This window comes from Pezoporus wallicus, unplaced genomic scaffold, assembly GCF_028554395.1.
Source record: "Pezoporus wallicus isolate ANWC-B61680 ecotype Strahan unplaced genomic scaffold, APGP_CSIRO_Pwel_v1 contig_2997, whole genome shotgun sequence".
Lineage (NCBI taxonomy): Eukaryota > Metazoa > Chordata > Aves > Psittaciformes > Psittacidae > Pezoporus > Pezoporus wallicus.
In genome coordinates, this window is record NW_026637066.1 from 1831737 (window position 1) to 1853527 (window position 21791).

General features: G+C 39.0%; 1 protein-coding gene across 1 annotated transcript in view; it reads left to right on the plus strand.

Annotated features, from left to right (window-relative positions):
- The first annotated feature begins 3690 nt into the window (after positions 1-3690).
- Positions 3691-21791, plus strand: part of HCN1 (hyperpolarization activated cyclic nucleotide gated potassium channel 1) — a 188395-nt gene continuing 170294 nt past the window's right edge. Inside the window, exon 1 of the mRNA XM_057403079.1 lies at positions 3691-4093. Within this exon, the coding sequence (XP_057259062.1) occupies positions 3714-4093 (380 nt within the window). The 5' untranslated portion in view covers positions 3691-3713. The remainder of the gene's footprint in view (positions 4094-21791) is intronic.

The following is a 21791-nucleotide window of genomic DNA, read 5'->3' on the forward strand; positions in this document are numbered from 1 at the left end:
ACTCTGGATATGTTTAGGTTATATCAAAAGGAAAAAATATGAGAAAATAAGAGATGTGGGACTGTGTTTTTCACAGGCATAAACAATTTATTGTTTGTCAGAAGAGGAGATTAATTTTGAGGTATACATTTGTATTACTATTATAGAGTCATATGAACCACTGGAATTAATTATAATAGTCTGAGGGAGTCCAGTAAGTAATCAAAATAATTCAATACAAACAAGTAAAAGGGCCGAAAAAAATTTTAGTAGTGATCCATTACTGTTTTTTTTTTTTTTTTTTTTTCCCCTTGTTCTGCTAATGGGGATTTCTTGGAAATTTAATTTATCTACTCTTATTTTTTTTTCAGTGTCTCTCCTGACATAGTCACAAAATCAAACTTGACAGAAAACAACCTGTACCTTTAACTAAAGTGAGTCTGTGACCTTTCTACCATATGTAGCCCTAGTGCAGTCTTTAGAACAATTCACACACCTGGTGCCCCATTACTTCTCTGAGAAACCAGCATTCTCTCATCTAAACTAGCATGTTGGCTTGGGCTTCAGAAGAGGTCAATTTCCTGGCTGAAAACAACATAAGTTATTTTGAAGAAGAATCTTTTCTTCTACATAAAACTAGGTTATGAAAATTCTTTCTCATCCTTAACAATCTCAGGACTCCTATTAAAAATTGCAAAATGCTTAGATGTTAAGGAAATTTAGCCCATGCAAATACTTAAGCCAAACAGCATTTGGACATGCCTAAGTAAGCATACATTTCTTCTATGTAGAATAAAAATTATAAAAATCTAATCTTTGATCACATGAAGCACAAAGTATCAAAACAGCAATTTCACAAACACTTTCATCTGCGCAATTTATACATATGCTGTGTTTGAGAAGCATACAGATAATGTGCTACATATAACACGTTATTTTACCTCATTAATGAGTTTTCTTAAATCATATGACTTTTTGATGTAATAAACCCCTTTTAGATTGATGTAATGCCACCAACTGAAATAGAATATTTCCAGATTCTTTTAGTGGAGAAAGAGGGGGAGAAAGAGGGAGAATCTAGGCAGGAACAGTCATTCTGGTAGGCCTGTAGTGCATACTATGTAAGAACAGATGACCATGGACAAGTATGACATTAAATACAAGCTAAAGTAAAGTTTCACAAAATAAGAAATTGGATCTTGCTGTGCACAATTTTCATCATCTAGAAATGAAGAAAATCACCATTAATTCAATGTTTACCACTTTTCCCATTAAAGGGATGTACAACATCAGAATCTGCGTAGTGTAGCTCTAAATGTCTCCATTTTACTGTTCTGATTTACTCCATTACAAGCCAATTTTCTCCTGAATAAAACTCGTGTTGCTTACTTTATCATGGGAGAGACCATCCAGATCAAGGGCTGCATGCAAAACCCTCTGAAATAAGGACAGGAGAGGTAGGAAGATTGCTTGCTCTCAAAGAGGAAAGGTAAAGCTGTAAAGTATACAACTGATGTGTGAAGTGTCGTTTCCACTGACACCAATGTGGTAAACTGTGTGAGTACATAGAACAGCACAGCATTACTTGGTTTCTGTCAAATATGATGTGACCTAATTCTTTCAAAAAGCAGCAAAATAGAAATAATTTCTTAGTTTTTAATTATCATTTGATGACAGACACTGGATGAGGGAAGGAGGCGGACATCATCTGGGGATAAATCAGTAAGAGGGTTTTGTCAATCAGCAGCTGTGCTTGAGCCGTTAGCAGCTGTGCACACACTCCTCACTGCTTTAGGTGCATCTACACTTGCCATCTTTTTCCACACTAATATCATGTTAACATTAACACCTTCCACACTTACTAACATTGTCCAAACCTGGTGAGTTTAAGGGCACAAGGCATAAATATTCAGTTAGAGTGGAACTGCTGAGGAAAGGCCTCAGATCCAGCTTTGAAACACAGTTCTCCAGAGCACCTGGCTTGCGCTGTGCAAATTGTGGTGTGATTTGCGCATGTTCTGCTGTCAGAGTTTGTTTTAAGCATCTGTTATGTAAAGAATGATGTGGGTAACGTGAAGTAACAAGTATCACTGGAAATACTGATGCCAAGCTTCGGAGACTTTACTAATTCCTTCTTACTATACTTTTAACATGCAGAATGAAAAGTGTGTTGAGAACGTGTGAAAAACCTATGTCAAACCAAATGGAATACCAGAACCTATGCATATGTGAGTAATATGCATACTGTTACGCTTTTGCAGGTATGTGTAACGATACAGCTACTGTGCAGATACTGATTCCCCATCATTCTGTAATCCAAACAAACTCACCTCCTTTTAGGATAAATATCAGCATCTTTCAGTTTTCAGAGCAGAGACCAAGGCTCTCCTCCTTGCTCACAGCTTGTAAACAGCTGCTCACCAGGGGCAGAACTGCTCTCTCACATGCTACCTCACCCAACAACTCCCCAGATACTATACAGCCATTTGGATAACGTGTGCGTAGAGACCCAAGGCAACACCCATCCAATTTCGTTTGGGTGTACTTAAAGAGTAGTGGGAGCTGGAAATACCTCCTGCCTCGTTTTTGTCCAACAGCCTTCCCTCCATCTCCCGGCAGCTTTTTAACTATAACTGACATGCTTCGATGTCAGCTGCTCTGGGCTCTAGATCCCTGTTTACACACAAACAAAACCCATCACCTCGTGGCAAAGGTGGAAAGCTGGGTTCCATGGGCACACTGGCCACTTTACACCTCCCAGTACGATGACAGCACTGACCCTGCTCTCAGTCCTGCACTTAGCAAGAGAACAGCCACTCAGAGGTAGCAAGATGCTGCCGAACCGGAGCAAACCGTTTTGTGTGTGAAAACGGGTGTCACTCAAAACATGGCCTTCCCTCCTCACTCACACCCCCTCCTCCTTCTTCTCAAAGCGCAGGTTCTGACTTCGTTTTCAGCAGCACGAACCCCACATGCCTTTGCTACCTCTGGTGCATCACTCAGATCCATCTCTTGCTCTCTTTCAGTCACTCTGCTCCCTGACAGGCACCAAACAGGCTTCCAAGAGGCGGGCGAGCAGCCGGACCTCGCCGCAGCTTCTCTCCCAGCCGCTGCTTCCAGCCCTGGGCCGCCGCATGCCTTGCCCAAGGTGAAATACAAGCTCCCTCCGCTCCATGCTGGCAGACCATGGTCGGGCTTTCCTTCTCTTTCCCTCCCTATCCCCTCTCTGCCGTGGCCCCGCAGCGTCGGCCGCCCCCACTCGACAGCCGCCGCCATGTGGCGGTAGGACGCCCGGGACACCGCCCGACCGCCACAGCACCCACGGCAGAGCCCGTCTCTCCTCCTCCGGCCCCGCCTCTCGGTCCGGACGCCTCAGCCCCTCAAGGACTCCGGGGCCCTCAATGTCAGGCGGGCGGCGTGGCGCGGCTGCCGACAGGGGGCGGGTGAGGGGAAGCGGCGCGCGCCCTGCGCGCAGCGCGGCCCAGAGGCGGTGGCGCTGGCCATGCTGGGCGGCGCGGCGGCGCGGGGCTGAGCCCTGCCCAGCCCAGCCCACCACAGCCCAACCCAGCTCATCACAGCCCAGCCCAACCCAACCCAACCCAACCGAGCACACCACACCACACTACACCACGGCACGGCACGGCACAGCGGAGCACGGTCACTGAAGAGTAGAGGCGGCGGCTAGGCATTCCCGTGTTTTCCCGGGGTTGGGGCGCGCCTGCTCTCCCCACAGCATGGAGGCAGGGAAGCGCAGCTCATCAGCCGGTAGCCGGGACGATGGCAGCGCTAACTCCTTTCCCTCCAAGCCGGGGGCCCCGGCGGAGAAAGCCCAGAGCAGCCCCGGCGTCGGGGGCAGCGGCGTGAAGGAGCATGGCAACTCGGTCTGCTTCAAAGTGGACGGCGGCGGGGGCGAGGAGCCCGTGGTGGGCTTCGAGGATGCCGAGGGACCCCGGCGGCAGTACGGCTTTATGCAGCGGCAGTTCACCTCCATGCTGCAGCCGGGGGTCAACAAATTCTCCCTCCGCATGTTCGGCAGCCAGAAGGCGGTGGAGAAGGAGCAGGAAAGGGTTAAAACTGCGGGGTTCTGGATCATCCACCCCTACAGCGACTTCAGGTGAGAGCGGGGTGGCCCCGCTGCAGGAGGGCAGGGCGGTGCGCTCTGCGCCGCGCTCCGCGCCAGGCGCGAACTTCGGCGGGTTCCGGCCCGGGGGTGGGGGCGCCCCGCGGAGATGAGTGGCCTCCCCTCGCATCGTCCCTGCCCTCCCTGGGTCCCTTTCTCCCTGCCCGTGGCCACCCTCGCTGTTTCGTTCGGTGTCCAGAACTTTGCCTCTGTGCTCCGCGTCACCGACCCGCGCGGTGGGGAAAGGGCTGGAAGCCGGCCGGGACCCTCCTCCCTGTCCGTTCACCGCCACGGGGCTTGTCCAGGCCCGGCGCTCTCCAGCGTGCTGCACCCGTACGGGCCCTGCCGCGAGCGCCCGGCCAGCGATGCGGGGCCGTCCCGGGCTGGCCCTGCCGTGGCCTGCGGTGGGATAGCGGGCACGAAGCGACCGCACAATAACCAAAATCCCGCGGTCCTGGCTGGGCGCACGCTGGCTCCTTCCTGAGCACCCGGTGTAAACACTTGTTCACGGGGTCGCATGAAGGAAGCGTGTCTTGGGCAGAGTTGCAGCAAAACAACTTTATCCGAGCTAAGGCTGTATGGAAAACCATTTTTTTCATGGGTGGATGCATAAATGTGGTTCTGAATTAGCTTTGCTTTCACAATAAGTTGAATGTACACAAAATTGGAATATTCATTATTCACACAAAAAGCAGTGCAGATAAATTCCCAGGAGGAGATAGTTCCCTTTAAAATTACATTTTAAGTGAAAGATTATTTCATTGCATTCTCTGTGCCAGCTGGCTGTATGCCTTTGTAAATGTAACACTCTTGACGATATTTGCTGAAGAACTATCAGTGTCGTTAAGCATATTTAATCAATGGCTCGAATTGAACAGCCTGCGTCTGTGCAGAAAGTGAGTTGCACTGGATACCATGTTTAAAAAAGGAAAATCCAGAACGTTCAATCGTCACATAGATCATCTAAGAGAAAGTAGGTTAAATAGAACATACTTCCAGTGGGAACAGGAGAAAATACTTTCAAAGTCCAAGTTTCTGCAGGACAGCCGTAAGAGCGGAGGACCAGGGCAGCACTGGGTTATGACTTGAAATCATGCTTCAAATCCCTACTTTTTTTTCCTGGCTCCCTGAAGGCAATAAGCTGCACTTGTTCTTTTCCTGGAGTACCTTTCCCCCCTTGCATGCCAGCTCAGCTGCACTAGCAGGTGCATTAAGGGGGGAAAGAGCCAAGAGTCCACCCACTCCCTTTCTGCCAGCCGGAGAGGGATGTAGCAGGTCATATCTTACATACCCATGTGTGTGCATGAGAGTAACTTTATTCATATGAGGATTCCACTAAAATGAATGAGATTATTCGTGCGAGTAAATTCCCTCGTCTTGTTGTAAGCTTGGTTTATGAGCAAGGTGCAAAACCCAACGATGTTTTGGGCAATAGGATTTTTTGCATCCTGTTGTGCAGCATGTAACTTTTCAAGCTGATATGCGAAGTAGGTATGTTAGTTCTGTTTCATTACAGAAATATTTTGTAATTCTGCTCTTAATATGGGAAGGTTTAGCAACTGTAATATGTTTACTTTTTTTTTTTAAGTAGGAGTAAATGACACTGTATCCTTTTCAGGCCTGTTGTTCGCATATTCTTAAATTAACTATTTTTCCTGAGGGTTTAATTATGTTTTTATTTTTTTATAAGGAGGTGCTTGTTTTTGAAATAAAGATCATAGTATTTCATTAGTCTTGGGATGACGTGGCCTGATCTGGACCTTATTTTTTAGCCATTAGTAGTGTTTTGGTGAGAGGTATAAGATGGTTATGTTGTTTCTCGTGAAATAATTATAACTGTATAATGGTACTACCTTTTTTGGGTGGCAGTGTTTATAGAAATGGATGAAGAAGTTGTATTATATAGTCTATTTATTTTCCTATATGAGAATTGTGACGATGCTAATGAGTGGTTCCTAACAGTGTGTCTGTCCCAGAATAAATGCATGTGTAAGAATGGAGTTTTGATTTATTTTTGCATGTGATTTTTTAACAATGTAATGCTTGCATGTAGGCAAGCCTTAAAGCATCCAAAGAGAGAGGGGTAATCAAATTTCACTGTTTTAGTGTTGATTATCACCAAGAGAAGGAGCTAAATTTACTATCAAATTAACAAGAAAAAGGTAAAACACTGAGTATTTTACAGTTTCGAAGTGGAAAGATAAGTCTGTAAATGTAGCTATCATTAGGGTATTTGTGGCACATATGAAAATGGACATCACAGTAAATTTTGAATAGAGGCATATGTAGGAGAATATTGGGTTAACCACATAAGACATGGGAAGATTCTGGTATAGGCTCCTGTGGACTCTCATTTATTTCTGCTTTTCTAGTTTGGGATTCTCGTGTGCATTTGCTGAGATACTTTGGTTACATTTCTTGCCCTCATTCTCAGGATTTTTATAAAACTTTGTAAGTTTATCTACACCAAACAATATTTTGGTGTGTTGTTTCGGGGGGCAGGCAGTGTCCTTGTGCTCTCCTACCCCCCCCTTTTTTAGTATGAACAGCATATGAAAGCTGTGTCTGTAAACTCAGTGCTTTGTGAATCAGTTACTCACTTCCATGTGGGGCTCAGTCTCTAGTTTTATGCCTCTATGTCCTGCCTGTGTTTCAGGGAAGAATTTGCTCTTCAGCAGGCAGATACAGCCTTGGAGAATTAAATTCAATAAGTATTACATAATTTTTCCACAAGGGGACCATTTTGTTCCTGGTTGTCTTTTCCCAGTCTTCTGAGGTTAATGTCTAATTTGGAAGCTGTTATGTAAACCAAACACCTAATGCACATCAAACCCAGCACAAGGCCTCTGTTTATCTATTCGCAGCCGTGATTACTGCGTCTCTAAACTTGGACAACAATTCTGTGTAATTGCATGACTCACAAAAGTGAATTTATCGTCAGTGTTTTGGTTAGAGTTTATTGAAGTCCTGCGTGCTTTCTGTGAGATACTGAGTGCCTCCGGCCATCCCTGCTCACGTGTGGAAGAACGAGCCTGTGGGAGAGCATCACCCATCCAGCCTGTGGCCTTGCTGCTACCTCATGAGAGCAGCACAAAGCTAGTGGGAGATGGGAGCAACTGCACGTGGTTCTAATGATGTATTTCACAGCAGAGTTCTGTGGTGGACACAGGCTTTGGGTGGCTTTTATATGTAATATCCTTCTGGTATTAGTGGAAATGAACATGGCTGATTTTTGAGATGATTAATTGCTCAGTGTCCTTTTGCACGTCAGTTTTCTTTAATGCTCAGAGGGCTTGCTTGTACGTGCCTGGGCTGTTGGTCCAGCCCTGTACATCTCCATCGCTCCGTGTCTGAGGGTACACGGAGAAACTCGTGCTGTCACAGAAATCTTGGGTTTAATACCGCATCACCTAGGGCATCTGTAGTCAGCAGTCTAAAAAGAAAACAGAGTTACTACCTCCAGAGTCACACATAAGAGGCATCTTTTGACCAGAAATAGCAATGTGTGAGAGAGACTGAGTGGGAATAATAACGTGTCTAAGTAACTGTAGCCTTTGCACTTTTGATGGTTACAGCTCTCAGTTTGATGTTTCAGAAAAGCCTTTGACTGAAAATGGGGACAAAAATTTGAATTGGCATCAAGATGAAATGAAGTAAGACTGTGATATGGAGTTGTCTGGCAGGGTAGCGGATAAGGAAGAGCAGTGCAGGCAGTGCTGAAGGTCTTTTTCCTGTGAAGATGCATACAAAGTATGAACTGGTTTGCAACAATAGCAACAAACTATTGACATTTTGTGTGGAGAGACTCTCCATGGGTAACTTCTCATCTATTCAAGTAGCACAAAACCTTATTTTAACAATAACAGAAGAGTAAAAGCAGGGTTAGTTCTGAAACTTGGAAGAGAAAATTTTAGAGCACAGTGAATAGTAAAGGTATGCTGGAGTTTCTTTTTTAATGTGTGGCATTCCTGTTTCAAAACCTTTCTGCATACACATTTGAGGGTTATCATGTAAGAGTATAAGGTTTATCATAGGAATCTTTGTAAATCATAGAAAGCTTTATTGATGCTGCCTTGTAAATAAATTTAATGCTAGGTTTTAATCAGGGTGAAAGACAATTATATTTGCATGCATATATCTAGATACTTAGAGAAGAATATTTTTGTGTCTGTTGCTATTTAAAACGTTCTGTTATTTTCTGCAGTTTTATGCAATCCATCCATGTTGTCATGCAAACACGCAGCTTGATTTTTCAATTAAGTATGTGCCAAACTGCAAGTCATAATTGCAACATATTATTGTGCTTCATGTTTTTTATTATACTTCTCTCCACTTTGAACTTACATTAACCTTATGCAAAATTTTTCTTTTTAATTTGTACCTGTCTTTTGAACCTGCATATGACCACCAGCTGTCACCCAAACAGGATAGACTGTGTGTGTTGTATGCACAGCTCACATAGATATTTATAAAATTTGTGCGTGCATTGGTTTAAAATCTGTTCTTCTTTGGGACTGGTCTTCACTCTACGTGTTATACCTACCATTTATATTTTAAGAAGCTTAGGGTAAGCACTTTGTCCTTCTCTTTTGTCACATGTCTGTAATGTCTCTGTTGAAGCTAATGAGATTTATCGTTTTGTGAGCTGTTACGTACTTAGGTTTATACAGAGCAGTAGAGTTGGAAGATAATGCTGTGTGCAATGAAGACAAGATGTGTTTTATCATACTTACATGTAATTGATACAGATATATGTATGCAAAATTAAGTATATAAATCACATTGGTTTTATTAAATAAATCAGATACAAATTAGTATGGGTTTTAATGTATACATTATGTCACTGGTAGTGTAGGAGTATGAAATGTCTGTAATTTTGGATTCTCAGGGTAGTCAGCTACAGAATCATGGAATGTTTAGGGTCATCTTGGGGCTTGTTGCTCAGGATCTGTCATGAGGTTCTCTTACAGTATTGAGACTTCTGAATTATTTGCTAATAAACTGCTAATCAGGGATTTATAATTATACATTCCTTGCACAAACCATTTTTTTTAAATTATGTTTTTATGACTGAAGCACAGTTTTAGCTAGGGCTATCTTTCATGTATCATTTTCCGATACTATCGTAGCAAATATAATTTTTTGTTTCTATTGAAGATAAACTTTGTATGATTAAACTATTTCTATTACTTGAACATTCACTCTTTGTATATGATGAAACACAAAGAAACATTTAGTATTAAAAAGATGATTAGTAGTGCTTTGCTTTTTATTTCTTGCATTCTGGCAATTTTTTGCACTTTACTTCTATAAATGCCCCAAACGATAAAATGATAAAATTGTAGTATTAATGCATTCATAATGTCTGAAAATTCTTCCTGACATTATATTACATGTTAAGCTTTATAATAGTTCCCCAGGTAAAATGCAACTCCCACAATGGTAGCCTAAAGAGAAATATGATAAGTCCTGAAATGCATAAATGGGTTTTACAAAGAGGAAAGAAATTACATAGAGGTAATTATGTGAAACTGGAGCAACAAATACTTCAATTAGACTTTCAGGAAGCAGAATCAAAAAAAAAAAAAGCAACAAAATACTCTATTGGAAATGCTTTCGTGTGGAGTATGGGCTAGAAATGCATTAGGTTATTTTTCATCTTCAGTTTTTAATTATCTTTAATGTTGAATAATGTCTCATGTTGGCTGTCACTGATTCATTTGTTATGAAATCTAGTTCACTAATGCTTGCTACTGGCATTTCTCTTTGTACCAGCTGTAAGTATGTATGAGTGAAAATGGATAGGTAGAGGTGTATGTTGTGCTTTCAGGTTTATGAGGGCCATGTCATCTTGTCCCTTTCAAGATTTTCATCAAAAACCACAAAAGCAAGCTAACTGAGTCCCCCTGATGTTGGTACAGCAGCCACTCATCTTCTGGACCTCTAAATGATGTGGGAAGGACTGTGCCTTTGTTCATTCTAGGAAAGCAATTCATGTTATTGATAACTCATTCTTCCATCTCCGGATAATGTAGTATACTATTACATAGTTTGAGCTCACATATGAACATTTCCCAAGTTTCATTAGTCCTGGAATAATTGTCCATTCATTTCATTTTATTCCAGACTTCCAAAATTGTTACAGACTTGGAACATAGAATAAAGTTTACAGCAGAGGAAGAGCTCAGTAAGCATAATAAATAATTCCTCTGTTCTCTGAGGTACTTTTAATTTAATTTGGCATGTTTTGAAGATTGCTAGCAGCACCTATGAAGGAATACCAAAGTACCTTTTTTTTTTTTTCACTGCAAGATGCTTTATTTTAGAATATCCACCTACTTCACAGCAAATAAAGGCAAGTATGTTCATCTTGATTTGGAGATATGATTAAAAAAAAACAACCAAACAAAAATCAAAATGAAATGTTACAGAATTCCTGTGAGTAATCTAGAAGATTATATTTTTGGGAAGTTAAAGAACTTGCCTAACAGTTGAGTCTTTAAACTTTAACCTGGGATGCTCAATATCATGAGACTTACGCTTTAGTTATCTATTTGTTTTGATTGTAGTGAGAAAAGAGTCTGAATGTGTGCTGGGACTTTGTTAGCTCATCAGAATAAATAATGGTATTATTGAGTCAGTAAAAGGTTTCTCTAGATACTTGCTTTCTTGGACTTCAGAATATAGAGGGAACTGTGAATTGGAATACTGTGTAAGAGCATGGATTAGTAAATAAAGGTCTGGATTTAGGATTTGGTGTGGGGGTTTGGGTGGCTACAAAGCTAAATAAAAATTGCATAACATTTGATAAGTTGTTCAGTTTTTTTTATGGTTATATAATCAAGTCAAAATTTGAGGGCAGTTTCTGATTGTTCAGCCTGGGGTAGCAGAAATAAGAGATGTATGAAATCAGAGGTCATTTAAAAAGTATACATCTTTACCTCTGCATTTCTGTCTACCTATCTAACATCAGTTGCATTGTAATATTTAGTTAAATTTTGTCATCTGCTTTTGAGAGGCTTGGTTTGTAGGTTGTAGAAGGCAAAATACCTTTTAAAGAGGGTATAATATGAAAAATAGTAGAGAAATGTACTTCAATTTGTTGTAAAGAAGAGGTATCCATACTCACCTGTGCTTTTACCTAGCAGCATGCCTGAAAGCTGTCTTCTATGTCAACATGAAATTTTTGAGAGAGGAAACTTTTAACCTACTTTGCAATGTTCAATTTTTAACCTAACAGTACAGTACTCGTTAATTGCTTAAAAGTCCTTTAGCTGTCTATTCCCTGATTCTTTCCCAGAGGCATGATTTAATTTTAAAAATCATGGTGTATTCAGTTCTAATTATTGGAGGGCTTGTTCTAGACACATAGTTAAGGTATGTTAATGACCAAAAACTGTATCAGCTGGAGTCAATGTCAGTACTATCTCAAGGACATTGTCATTTAGCTTCTGTAAAATCTCTGCTAATATCTTTTAATCTGATGACAGATTCAGGCAAGCTGCGTGATATTTTGCAGTAATCTTATTGCCTTGGTTTGCAGTGCAGCTGGAGTAAGTATGGAGTATACTTGTGTTCAGAACCATTAGACACAAACTTTAAAAAAAAAAAAAGGTAAAATAAATCAGTTGTATACCTCAAGCTTCAGTTCATTACTGGTACCTTTTTTGTTACACAGCTTACCAAGTATACTTTAGAGATGGCCTTTTTTTCAGAGCTGCATGTCCATTTTCCTGGAAACTGTCATCTAGATGACTCTCTAAATACTGAATCCTGATTTTTCTGTCTTTTATTTATAGCATTTTTTATGGTCTGATTTTCATGTAGTGAAGTCTGTCTAAAATGAACTTACATTTCTCGTTTGAAAGTTAGCAAAAGCTAACATGATGAAATTGAACATGCTGTTACTGTAGATCTAATAACAAGATACTTTGCTGAAATTGTCCCCTCAGCCCATTTATTGCCAGCTTGGGAATTCTAGTGTGGTGTACACCTATTACCTTAAACATATAACAAACATAGTTCTGTAATGTAAGGGAGTGTAGTATCAAGAGTAAGCACTGCCAGAAGGTAGGCATCTACCAAAGCATTTAAAAAGGGTCAAAATCAAAATGTCTGAAATCTGATGGCTCATTAAGCAATAGACATTGAATGTATGGGACAACTGAGAGATAAGTAACCTAATTTAGGGGCCTGCATGACCAAAACTGACTTTTAATTTAATGCATTCTTTTGGTAAACATCTGAAACACATGGTTTACTAACATAACATTTTTTTTTTTTTTCAAATTTGGGATAGTATATTAAATGAAGCAATACACTGCTGGGTATTGAAAAGTTGAGTAGGATTTGTACGTGTTCTTATTGTGCATTATTGAAGTAGTGAATTTATCATGATGGCTGATCTCTCTGAAACGGCAGAAGGTCTAAAAAACAACCTCAATGTTCTTGATGTTGAGAAGAATTAAATCCAGGACCATATAAATAATTGCATTATTTCATATGTATATTTCTTAGCTCTCTGTGAACCAAATGCAACATAAATCATGACTGAGCCAGTTAAATGCCTTTGGGTTTAGTTTGCTATTTAGAGCTTTAGCTATGAGTTTAAAATTTCTTGCTTCCATTTAAACTCTCCTCTGTTTTCATTTCCTAAAGGCAGATTTTTTTCTAGTCTGCTGGTTTGTGGTGCTCTGTCATCCACATGCATGCTAATTTTCTGTTGTTGAGAGGCGATACTTACCAAGACAGGTCCAAGGAATCCTCCTTCAGTACTGTTCAATATGTCAGCATTGTTCAGCAACTTCCACTACCCCCCTCGTTTACCTGACTATGAACACTGCTGGATGTGACTGTGGTTGTTTCTATCATTTCTAAGCTGTAGCCAACTTGTACATTGTCTACAGGCTAGACCAAATTTGTCTTTCTGTGGAAAAGGTGGGAGAGCTGCAGCGAACTTCCACTCCCCCACTTGTTCCTCACGGAGTGAAAGAGTTCAGATTTGCTTCAGGGAAGGAGAGCTGGTTTTATAGCGCAGGAGTGCAGGTACTGTGAATCTGTGCAAAATGGTGGCAGATGTTCCTGCTGGGACTACTGACTTGTAATTCCATGAAGTGTCATTGAGTAGCAGCTCATCTTAACGTTGACTGTACATAATAATTTTATGCTACTAGCAAAATGAGCAAAAGGAATATGATATTTAACTTGATTTCATGTTTCCAGCACAAACTTTTCAATTTCTGGAACGGCTCTGAAAATGTCATTTTTACCCAGTGCTCTGCACAGAGTGTGCAAGTTTATAGGATGTTAGATGATGATCCAAGATGGAAGTCAGGAGCCTGTCTATCTTTGGATTTCAGAATGAGCTAGGGACCTACATACTCGTAAGCATCTGGACTCTGTGCCTGAACATCTTTCAGAATTCTAGCCGTAAATGGTAAAGCTGATTTTTTAAAAATGTCATCCACTGATGCTGTGCATTTGCAGAACTGGCCTATCACAGTAATTTGAACACGCTTCGTATTCCATTTCTGTCATATCATATATTTTGATTTGCAGTTTACAGATCAATATATTTTCTGAAATTATGATGAAAAGTTCTATTAATCATTTTTCCTCTCAGTTTCTTGTTGTTATCCAACAATGAATTCTTAAGATCTATTTGGCTGTTCTAATTATTACACATCTTTAGCTTAAACATGCTTTATGAGCTCATAACTCACTGTCCTCCACAAACGAAACATAAATATTTGGCTAAATTATATTTTGTCTTTCTGGCGAATATTGGCTTGTGGCTAAAACCTCTTCTGAGATCTCCAAGTAAAATGTTTTCATTTGCTGAAAGCCAGAAACCTATTTATTATATTTAGACAACTTCATTTTGAGTGAATAGGGACAGAAGATAAAGATGGACATCTGGTGTTTTATTCACCGCAGTAAATGGAAGCTCTTTTTGTTTTGCTGTATCGAAGCAACAGTCATCTGTCTGTATGGGAGTAAATAGCTTCCTTGGTATTTTTGCTGTTGTTAATAGTTGAGGTCATAGATCCTCAATGTTTCTTTGAGTGCTTATTTTAGAGCAGCTTATCAGTGGCTATGATTATAGGCAACTTTACTTGCAGGCAAACACTTTCCCCTGTCACCCTTAACCTGTACTGTGGCTGATCTCAGGAGCAGCATGAGGGCTGTGCTGACATTAATAATATGGACTACTTCAGTTGAATGCTTGAAGACAGGAGAATTCTTGTACCAGGAGACTTCAAATCCAACTGTAAAAACCAAAACACTCTAGCAAAATGTAGAGCGGAGAAGTAGATTATTGAATAATTCCCTTTTATATTCTTTCTGATAAATATTTATAGGTGAAGCATATACAAAGCCTATGGTTAAGTCTGAATAAATTTTCAGATCTTAATATTTTTATCAATCTTTTATTTTTCAAGTTGAAAACTGACATAATTTTCTGAAGCTTAAAGTGAGTTCATCTCTTTTTTTTTTTTTTAATTTTTTTTTTTTTTTTAAATGAAGTCAACTTCGGGGGAAAAAGCCCGTTATCTAATAAATGTAATTTCTTTACCAACTCTGCTTTAGATGGTTTCATCTCAATGAATATAGAATAAAATTTTAAATTAATCTGTGCATTCAGAACAAATATCTTCCAGTGACTCAACAACCGTTTCACAAGTAAAATAACCAACAAATGTATTTTATGCCAATAATCTGCCATAATTCAATAGATACTTTCAGCACATATTTGTAAATTTAATACATACTAATTTTAAGAAAGATCTTGACCATCTACTTCAGATTATGTGTATACCTGTAACAAAATACAGTGGAACCTTGTTTTTTAAATGCAGCAAGCGATGGATATGACCTTCAGTACTGCTTCTGGCAGAGGTGTACTAGCAGGAGAAAAGGCCTCTTTGTAAAGGCAATCTCTTGGAGTGCCTGATCTTGCAGATTATCTCCTGTTTTGTGGATCAGAAAACCATGCAATAAATAACTATACATAAAATATTTTGTTGATTTTTTTTTTTTTTTTTCCTTAAGGCATTTGATCATGTTTTTAAAAGTAACCAAAGCCATTCCAAGGCGCAAAAAAAAAAAAAAAAAATTCTTTTTAAATTACAAAAGGACCATTCATCAGTCACTTTCCATTACACTGAGGAAGTTCATAAATGCCAGAGATAGATTTTTACATTTCAGAAACTTCGTTTGTATTTCAAACATCCACACTTTGCTAAGCTGCTAGCAGCAGCAGTAAGTGAGTTTCACTCAGGCCTACTTGCGTGGAGATTTCTGGAGTGTTAGTGGATAAATACCATGAAAAGATGGTGAGAGAAGAAGAGGTAAAAGCAACAAGGTCATGGTTACTTAGGCCAATAACTTGAACATCCTTAAACATCATGTATTCTCTTTCTTGTTTGCTTTGCTTTTCTGGGTTTTCCTTTTTGTTTTAAACAGTGAATATCAGGTCTATCTGATCACTGCTCTGTCTAGCTGCATAATTAGCTGATTTGTTTTGGCAGTGCAGGCAGAGCGTCATGCTGTCAAAAGGATGTTAAGACTGGAATGTGCAGTATGTAAATTGGGAAAGTTTAAAGAAATGTTAAAATTACATTGCATCTGCTTAGATACTGTGAAAAGCAAATGGCTAGCAGAGAGGTCTCGATGCAAGCTGAATAATGAAAAAGGTGGGGATTTCTGAATGTGGCTGGTGGAAGGAGAAATCTGCAAGAGCTGCATTTTATTTCTGGTAGAGACAACTGTTTTAGTGTATGAAATATGAAGTTATGTTTTGAAAAATAATGGTAAAACTAAACACTGAACTTCCTAGCTGAGTATACTCCTTCCCACTTGCAGAGCTTCACCCTGTAAAAAGGGATACGTAATAAATATACATGTGGAAAAGTATAAGCAAGCTTGTGGAAGATTAGTTCTTCCATTTCTTAAAATATTTTGTGTTGTGTGCATTGTTTTTTCAATTAGTTGGTATTTTAGATGATATGATGAATTCAGTTAATAATATAATAACAAATCAATAATCATACTAATGCAATTTTGCATGTGTACATTTGAGTATGTACCTGAATGTCTCCTGCGCCTGCTCAGGAATCAAAACCATTCAGCCCGGATGTTGTAAGTGCAGAGTGATTTCCCTTTCTATGCTGGAGAGGATCTGAACTTGTACTTTTAATTTTCATGGCACTTCTGGCATGGATACTTTCAATAACAATACCACCTCTTAGAATTCTGCTTTAATGGAGCATAAAAGTGAGGACACCTCTCCAGTCAAGTGGTTGCTTTCCCTGGGAAGAAGCTTTTGGTTCTTGCTCTAGTTTATGTTTGTTTAGGGAAAGAGAGCATGTGAGCAGTGTACCACACTTCAGGAGACACAGTATGCCTTGGGGATAATGAATTTTCCTGAGACGTGGGAAATCCTGGGCTTGGCTATCCGCAGGTAGATGAGGAAAGTCAAATGGATTTTTTTAGGTGTTGGTACGGTATGGAGCTGTTTTGCAAAAGGGGGATAGCCATGACATGACCCTAATTACTTATCATGTTGCTCTGTTTTAAATTTGATCCTTTTCCTGTGCTTTTCTAAAAAGCGTCTGAAATATATTTTGATCCTTTTTCATCAAAGGATAAGGAAAAGTGAAGAGAATGATAAGTTTGATTTGATTTGAACACTAGTTCTTCAGTTTATGTTATTTTCAGAACAAACACAAATTAATATAATCTCTTAAATACATAAATATTTCAAATAGATTTAATTACTTTTTGAAGCAAACTATGCAATATTGAAATGTATTACAATGGAATAATTTACTAATTCTTAAAACAGTACTTCCACTTATTTTTGAGGGTTGAAATCTCAGTACTTATTTTTATATTTGAAGAAACATAGGCTCTGGAACCAAAGATCAGTTTCCATTACTTGTTCTGCATTAGAATCATGTACATCTGTGTCTGTGTAGAGTCAGAAGAGGTCTATAAATATTCACTCATGTATATTTGTTTTCACTCATTATGTAGGAGTACAAAGTCTGCATGTATAATCCATCAAAATTTTTCATACCTATCTATAGTTCTTTCACACTTTTTTGCATCTCTGATTTTTCCCTTCATGACTTTGAAGACTACCTCTTTTCTTTTTTTTTTTTTTTTAGTTTAAACATAAAGCCCAGTCTTGCCTTCAGTAAAGTTTTTCAAGAAATGATACACGAAATTCTTGTAAATAAAATTTTGTGTTTGAAGCTGCTTGTCTGAACGTTCTGTCTTTGTACAGTTACACACAGTTTTACTTCCTGTTGTCAGAATGAAATTGTTAGTACTATATATGTCAAATACCAAAAATCTCAGTGTCTTGCCTAAACCAAGTTGACGGTCCTAGTCTTGTTTTTTGTATTTTTTTTGTCAGAGGTTTTCACCTCAAAAAAAAATAAAATTGTCCCAGCTCGTTTTTTTCTGTCACAGGCCAGTCTCCTTACCAAACTCCATGACTGAGGTCTGTCAATAGCTACTGAGCAGTTTCTTCCCCATCATCTCCTTCTCTGAAGATGAGTAGAGAAAATGGACTTTTCCCCATCAGCAGAAACTTTAAAAATTATACTGATAATTGAGAGATTAAATTGGCTAAAAAAGAAAAATCTATTAAAGAAGAGTATTAGGTGATATTGTCTGGCTTTCTTGGTTTTGGAAGGGGGTGTAGGTTAGGTTACCTTCCTTCTCACACTGTGCTTTGTTGAGAAGAATTACAGAAGGCTTCTTCCAATTTAAGCTTCTGAATTTTTACTTCGTATGGAGGCATCCTAAATGTCATGTTTCTAAATGGCACTCTTAAAATTACTGTCACTACAAAATTCTTAATTAATGCAAGTGTTCCAACATGAGATACGAGATTATTTTGCAGCTGAAATATTTTTAGATGTGTCTCTTTCAGACTTTTTCTCATGCCTGTAAAGTGGTCATTTCTAATTTGAGAATGTCAGTGCGTATATTCAGTGATCCACTACATAAACTTGCTGATACTTAAAAATCAGTATGTGGCAATTTGAAATTGGTGTAAGAGTTGGTAGCATAAAACTGAAACAAATCTGTTGGAGTCCCTACACAAAATGTTGCCTGATACTGAGAGGCTGTAGACAGTTTGAATGCGGAGGGGTAAATTTGAGGAAGACAGATTACTTCTGCTATGACGCATGTTGATGCAGAAGCAATCTTGATGATTTGAAATATATCTGTTCTGATCAGCATACAGGTCAGCATAGACAAATTCTGCGTTTTCCAGGAGAAAACTCATTTGTGAGTCCTGACACTTCACCAACGCATTTTTCAGGCTGGTAGCTATCTGGACAGGAACACTATTCTGCTTTATCACTGAGGAATAGGGATGACGAAAGGAGGAAGTGTGTGAAGATGGGGGAGTGATAAAGCCAGTATCAGAGCTCCACTGACAGTGGTGCACTGTTGCCCAAGGTTAAGTGGAAGTAAGGCTTTGATTCCTTTTACCGTAGCTTAATAAAGTTCTCTGGAGGAAAAACTATAAATATCAAGCACTGGTACTAAGGGATTATTGTGTACAACCAAAGAGACTCATTGTTAAATAATATAGCTGTAATATATAAATTTATCTTTGTCCTTTCCTTCGTCCTCTCCCATATGCAATGGCAAAGTTACTTCTGTAACTTTGCTTCTTAGAAATCTGAGACTTTATTTGGTAATGCATAGGAAGTATTATAAAAACTTTAGACAGAAGCTATTGCATGTGTACCAAGAATTAAAAATCTTTTGATGAGATGTCCACTGCTGAAGTATTATTGAGTCCATTTAAAAAAAAAAAAAAAGGAGGAATTTTAAGTTATTAATGTTACAGTCACTTTTCATGAATGGTACTGTGATCTTCTTTTCTAGTAATCAAACCTTTGAAGCACTCAGGCTTTGAACTTCACCAAATGCTGTAACCAGAGTCTTTTGAAAGTAGTAAATGGCTGTTCATTGGCTTCACTGGGCTCTGATCAAGTCCCCTGAGGGCTGCATGTATCTAATCATCTGCCTTGTGCATAGAACCATAACTGAGCAACAAACTGCCAATTTCCACTCCTAAGTGTATTTTGTTATCAGATGAAACTCATGAAGTGTATTTGAAAATTTCCAAGTTTGTAATTTTTAGGCATGTTCTATAGCTATGTCAAAAAGAAGTATTGCTGAATTTTACTAATCTCTCTGAATTCCTTTTTTTTTGCTATGAGGTAGGAGGTTCCTGTTAGGGTGGTGAGGCACTGGAATAGGTTGCCCAGGGAGGCTGTGAATGCTCTATCCCTGGCAGTGTTCAAGGCCAGGTTGGGTGACGGTTTAGTGTGAGGTGTCCCTGCCAATGGCAGGGGGGTTGGAACTTAATGATCTTAAGGTCCTTTCCAACCCTAACTGTTTTATGATTCTAAGTTATGCCACTAGTAAAAAGATAGGGACAAGGCACATAAGTTGGATCTCTAAGTATGTATCACTAAACTTGAAGTAAAAGACTTCACTATTAGTCTGAAATCAAATGAAGATTTCTGAGGGTCTGAAAACCTCTTATTTTATTTTTTAAATCTATTTTATTCTGAATCAGAATGAAACCGTTAAGCGTGAAGATTCCCAGGTCCAGCATTGCTCATAATTCAGGCAGGGAAACTGAGTTTTCAGAAGATCTACCTCATCAGTCTCAGGCAAGTAGAGAAAATCTTTTTGTTGCTTCAGCTGGTTACCTCTGAGGTTAATGGAGGTTTATTAAACTTGATATGTTTTAAATTAAAAAAGAATAGCAAATATTCTGAATAGAGTTGAAACAGAGCTGAAATAGGGTGAATAAACCTGAAATTTTCACCCGAGATAGAGTCACAGGCTTCTACTTACTAATATTTATGCACTTGAGCTGTAGGAGATACTGTTAGTACTCTACTATAGTGTATGCTTTACAATGAAAAGGGGTTAGGCATGACAGGTACTCTCTTTTGGGCTTGCAAGATTCCTTGTTTGTGTTTACTTAACATAAGCTAAAAGCTGTTGAATTGGAAATAGAGGGGATTAAAGGATGTAAAAAAAAAATTGAGAATAGTTCAATTTTTAAAAACAAAACAAAAAAACCCCAACATTTTGTCTTTCTAAAGCTTTTGAGGAATTAAATACATTCAAACAGGGAAAGTTTTATCTGTGTGCAGAAGGACAACACAACTGCAGAAGAAACCTGTTTGTTAGCGCAGAACTGGCCAATGTAAGGAAGTGGCACTACAGTAGTCATTTTAATGCATTTGTATTAATGTGATCACACAGATAGGTTACAGTAAATTCTACATTTGAATTCTTAAAAAAATTGCTGCTGATTGAAAATCACAGAAGCACTTGGCAACAAATTTGCAACATTTAACCAGAATTTGTTCCATGGTGGATGTTGAATTCAGTACTTCTTGTTAAAATAGAAGGAATTTCATACTTTGTATGGTTTTTCCCAGAAGAAACATGTTTTTCATTAGATGTGTTTATGTGCGAGAGAGAGACAGATGGGCAGAATGAAAATGGATAGCTGGGCAGAAGGGGATATCCTCACTTTCAGGTTGTGAAAAAATATATGGTGGTGATTTCTCGGAAAGCTTCCAAGTGCAGACACCTGTGCAATCATGAAGAACCCTCTCTTTCTGCATTGCGCTGTCCTTTCCAACACATCCCAGTAATATCTGCAAATTGCAGATGTTTTCAGGCCTAACTTTGCTCTCTTTTAGTAAATGCATAACATAGTTGCACAGACAGAGAAAGATGGTGTGTCCTATTAGAATCAGATTCTGACATGGATAATACCAAGTTCAGTGCTTGTTACAGTGCATTGTAGTAAAGTTTTAAATTACTGTTATTTCTGCTAAGATTGTTTTGTTCTATATAGGACATTGATTTCTCTGTTAGGTAAACTGGTGATGCATGAAAGCAAAAGAAATAAAGCTGTATTTGAAGGTGAGATAGAAAAAGTCAGTCATTTCACTGAGCATCTGCTAGTCAATCAAAATATTTAACTAAAGAGGAGGCAAGTTTTCCATGGGAAGCTTGTGAAAATTTTTTACAGTTCTTGATTCTCTGAATGTGTAGAGTGAAATCATGTTTCAGATACATCAGGTTTGGTTTAAAAGATAATTTACAAACAATTAGAATTAATATCTTTTTCAAAGACCATCTGATATATTATATGGCTCATGAGTATTTGTGACTGTATTTCATTAGATTTTACTTATATGTTCTGCTCTTTTTTATTAAATAATCAGACTTTAATGATCTTTCTGGAAACTCGGAAAACTTAATCTTCAGCAAAGCCCTGACTTTCCTGTAGCCTCAGGTCACAGTGCTTAGTGCCATTGTGGTGCTGTTCACTCTGCTAGGTTGCTAGTGAGAAAACTGATAACTTCTGCTTGGTCAGTGTGGGTGCACCATAAGGATAGTTGTGCATCGGACTATGCTGACACAAGGACATTGAGACTGCTGTGCTGTGTCAATGGGCAGTGACCAGGAAACAGTAAAGAAAGCAAATCTGAACTACTTTTTACCCAGTTGCATATGTGGCAAATCATGCAGCAAATAACTAATCCAAGAAAGTTGGGGTTGTTCAGCCTGGAGAAGAGAAGGCTGCGTGGAGACCTCATAGCAGCCTTCCAGTATCTGAAGG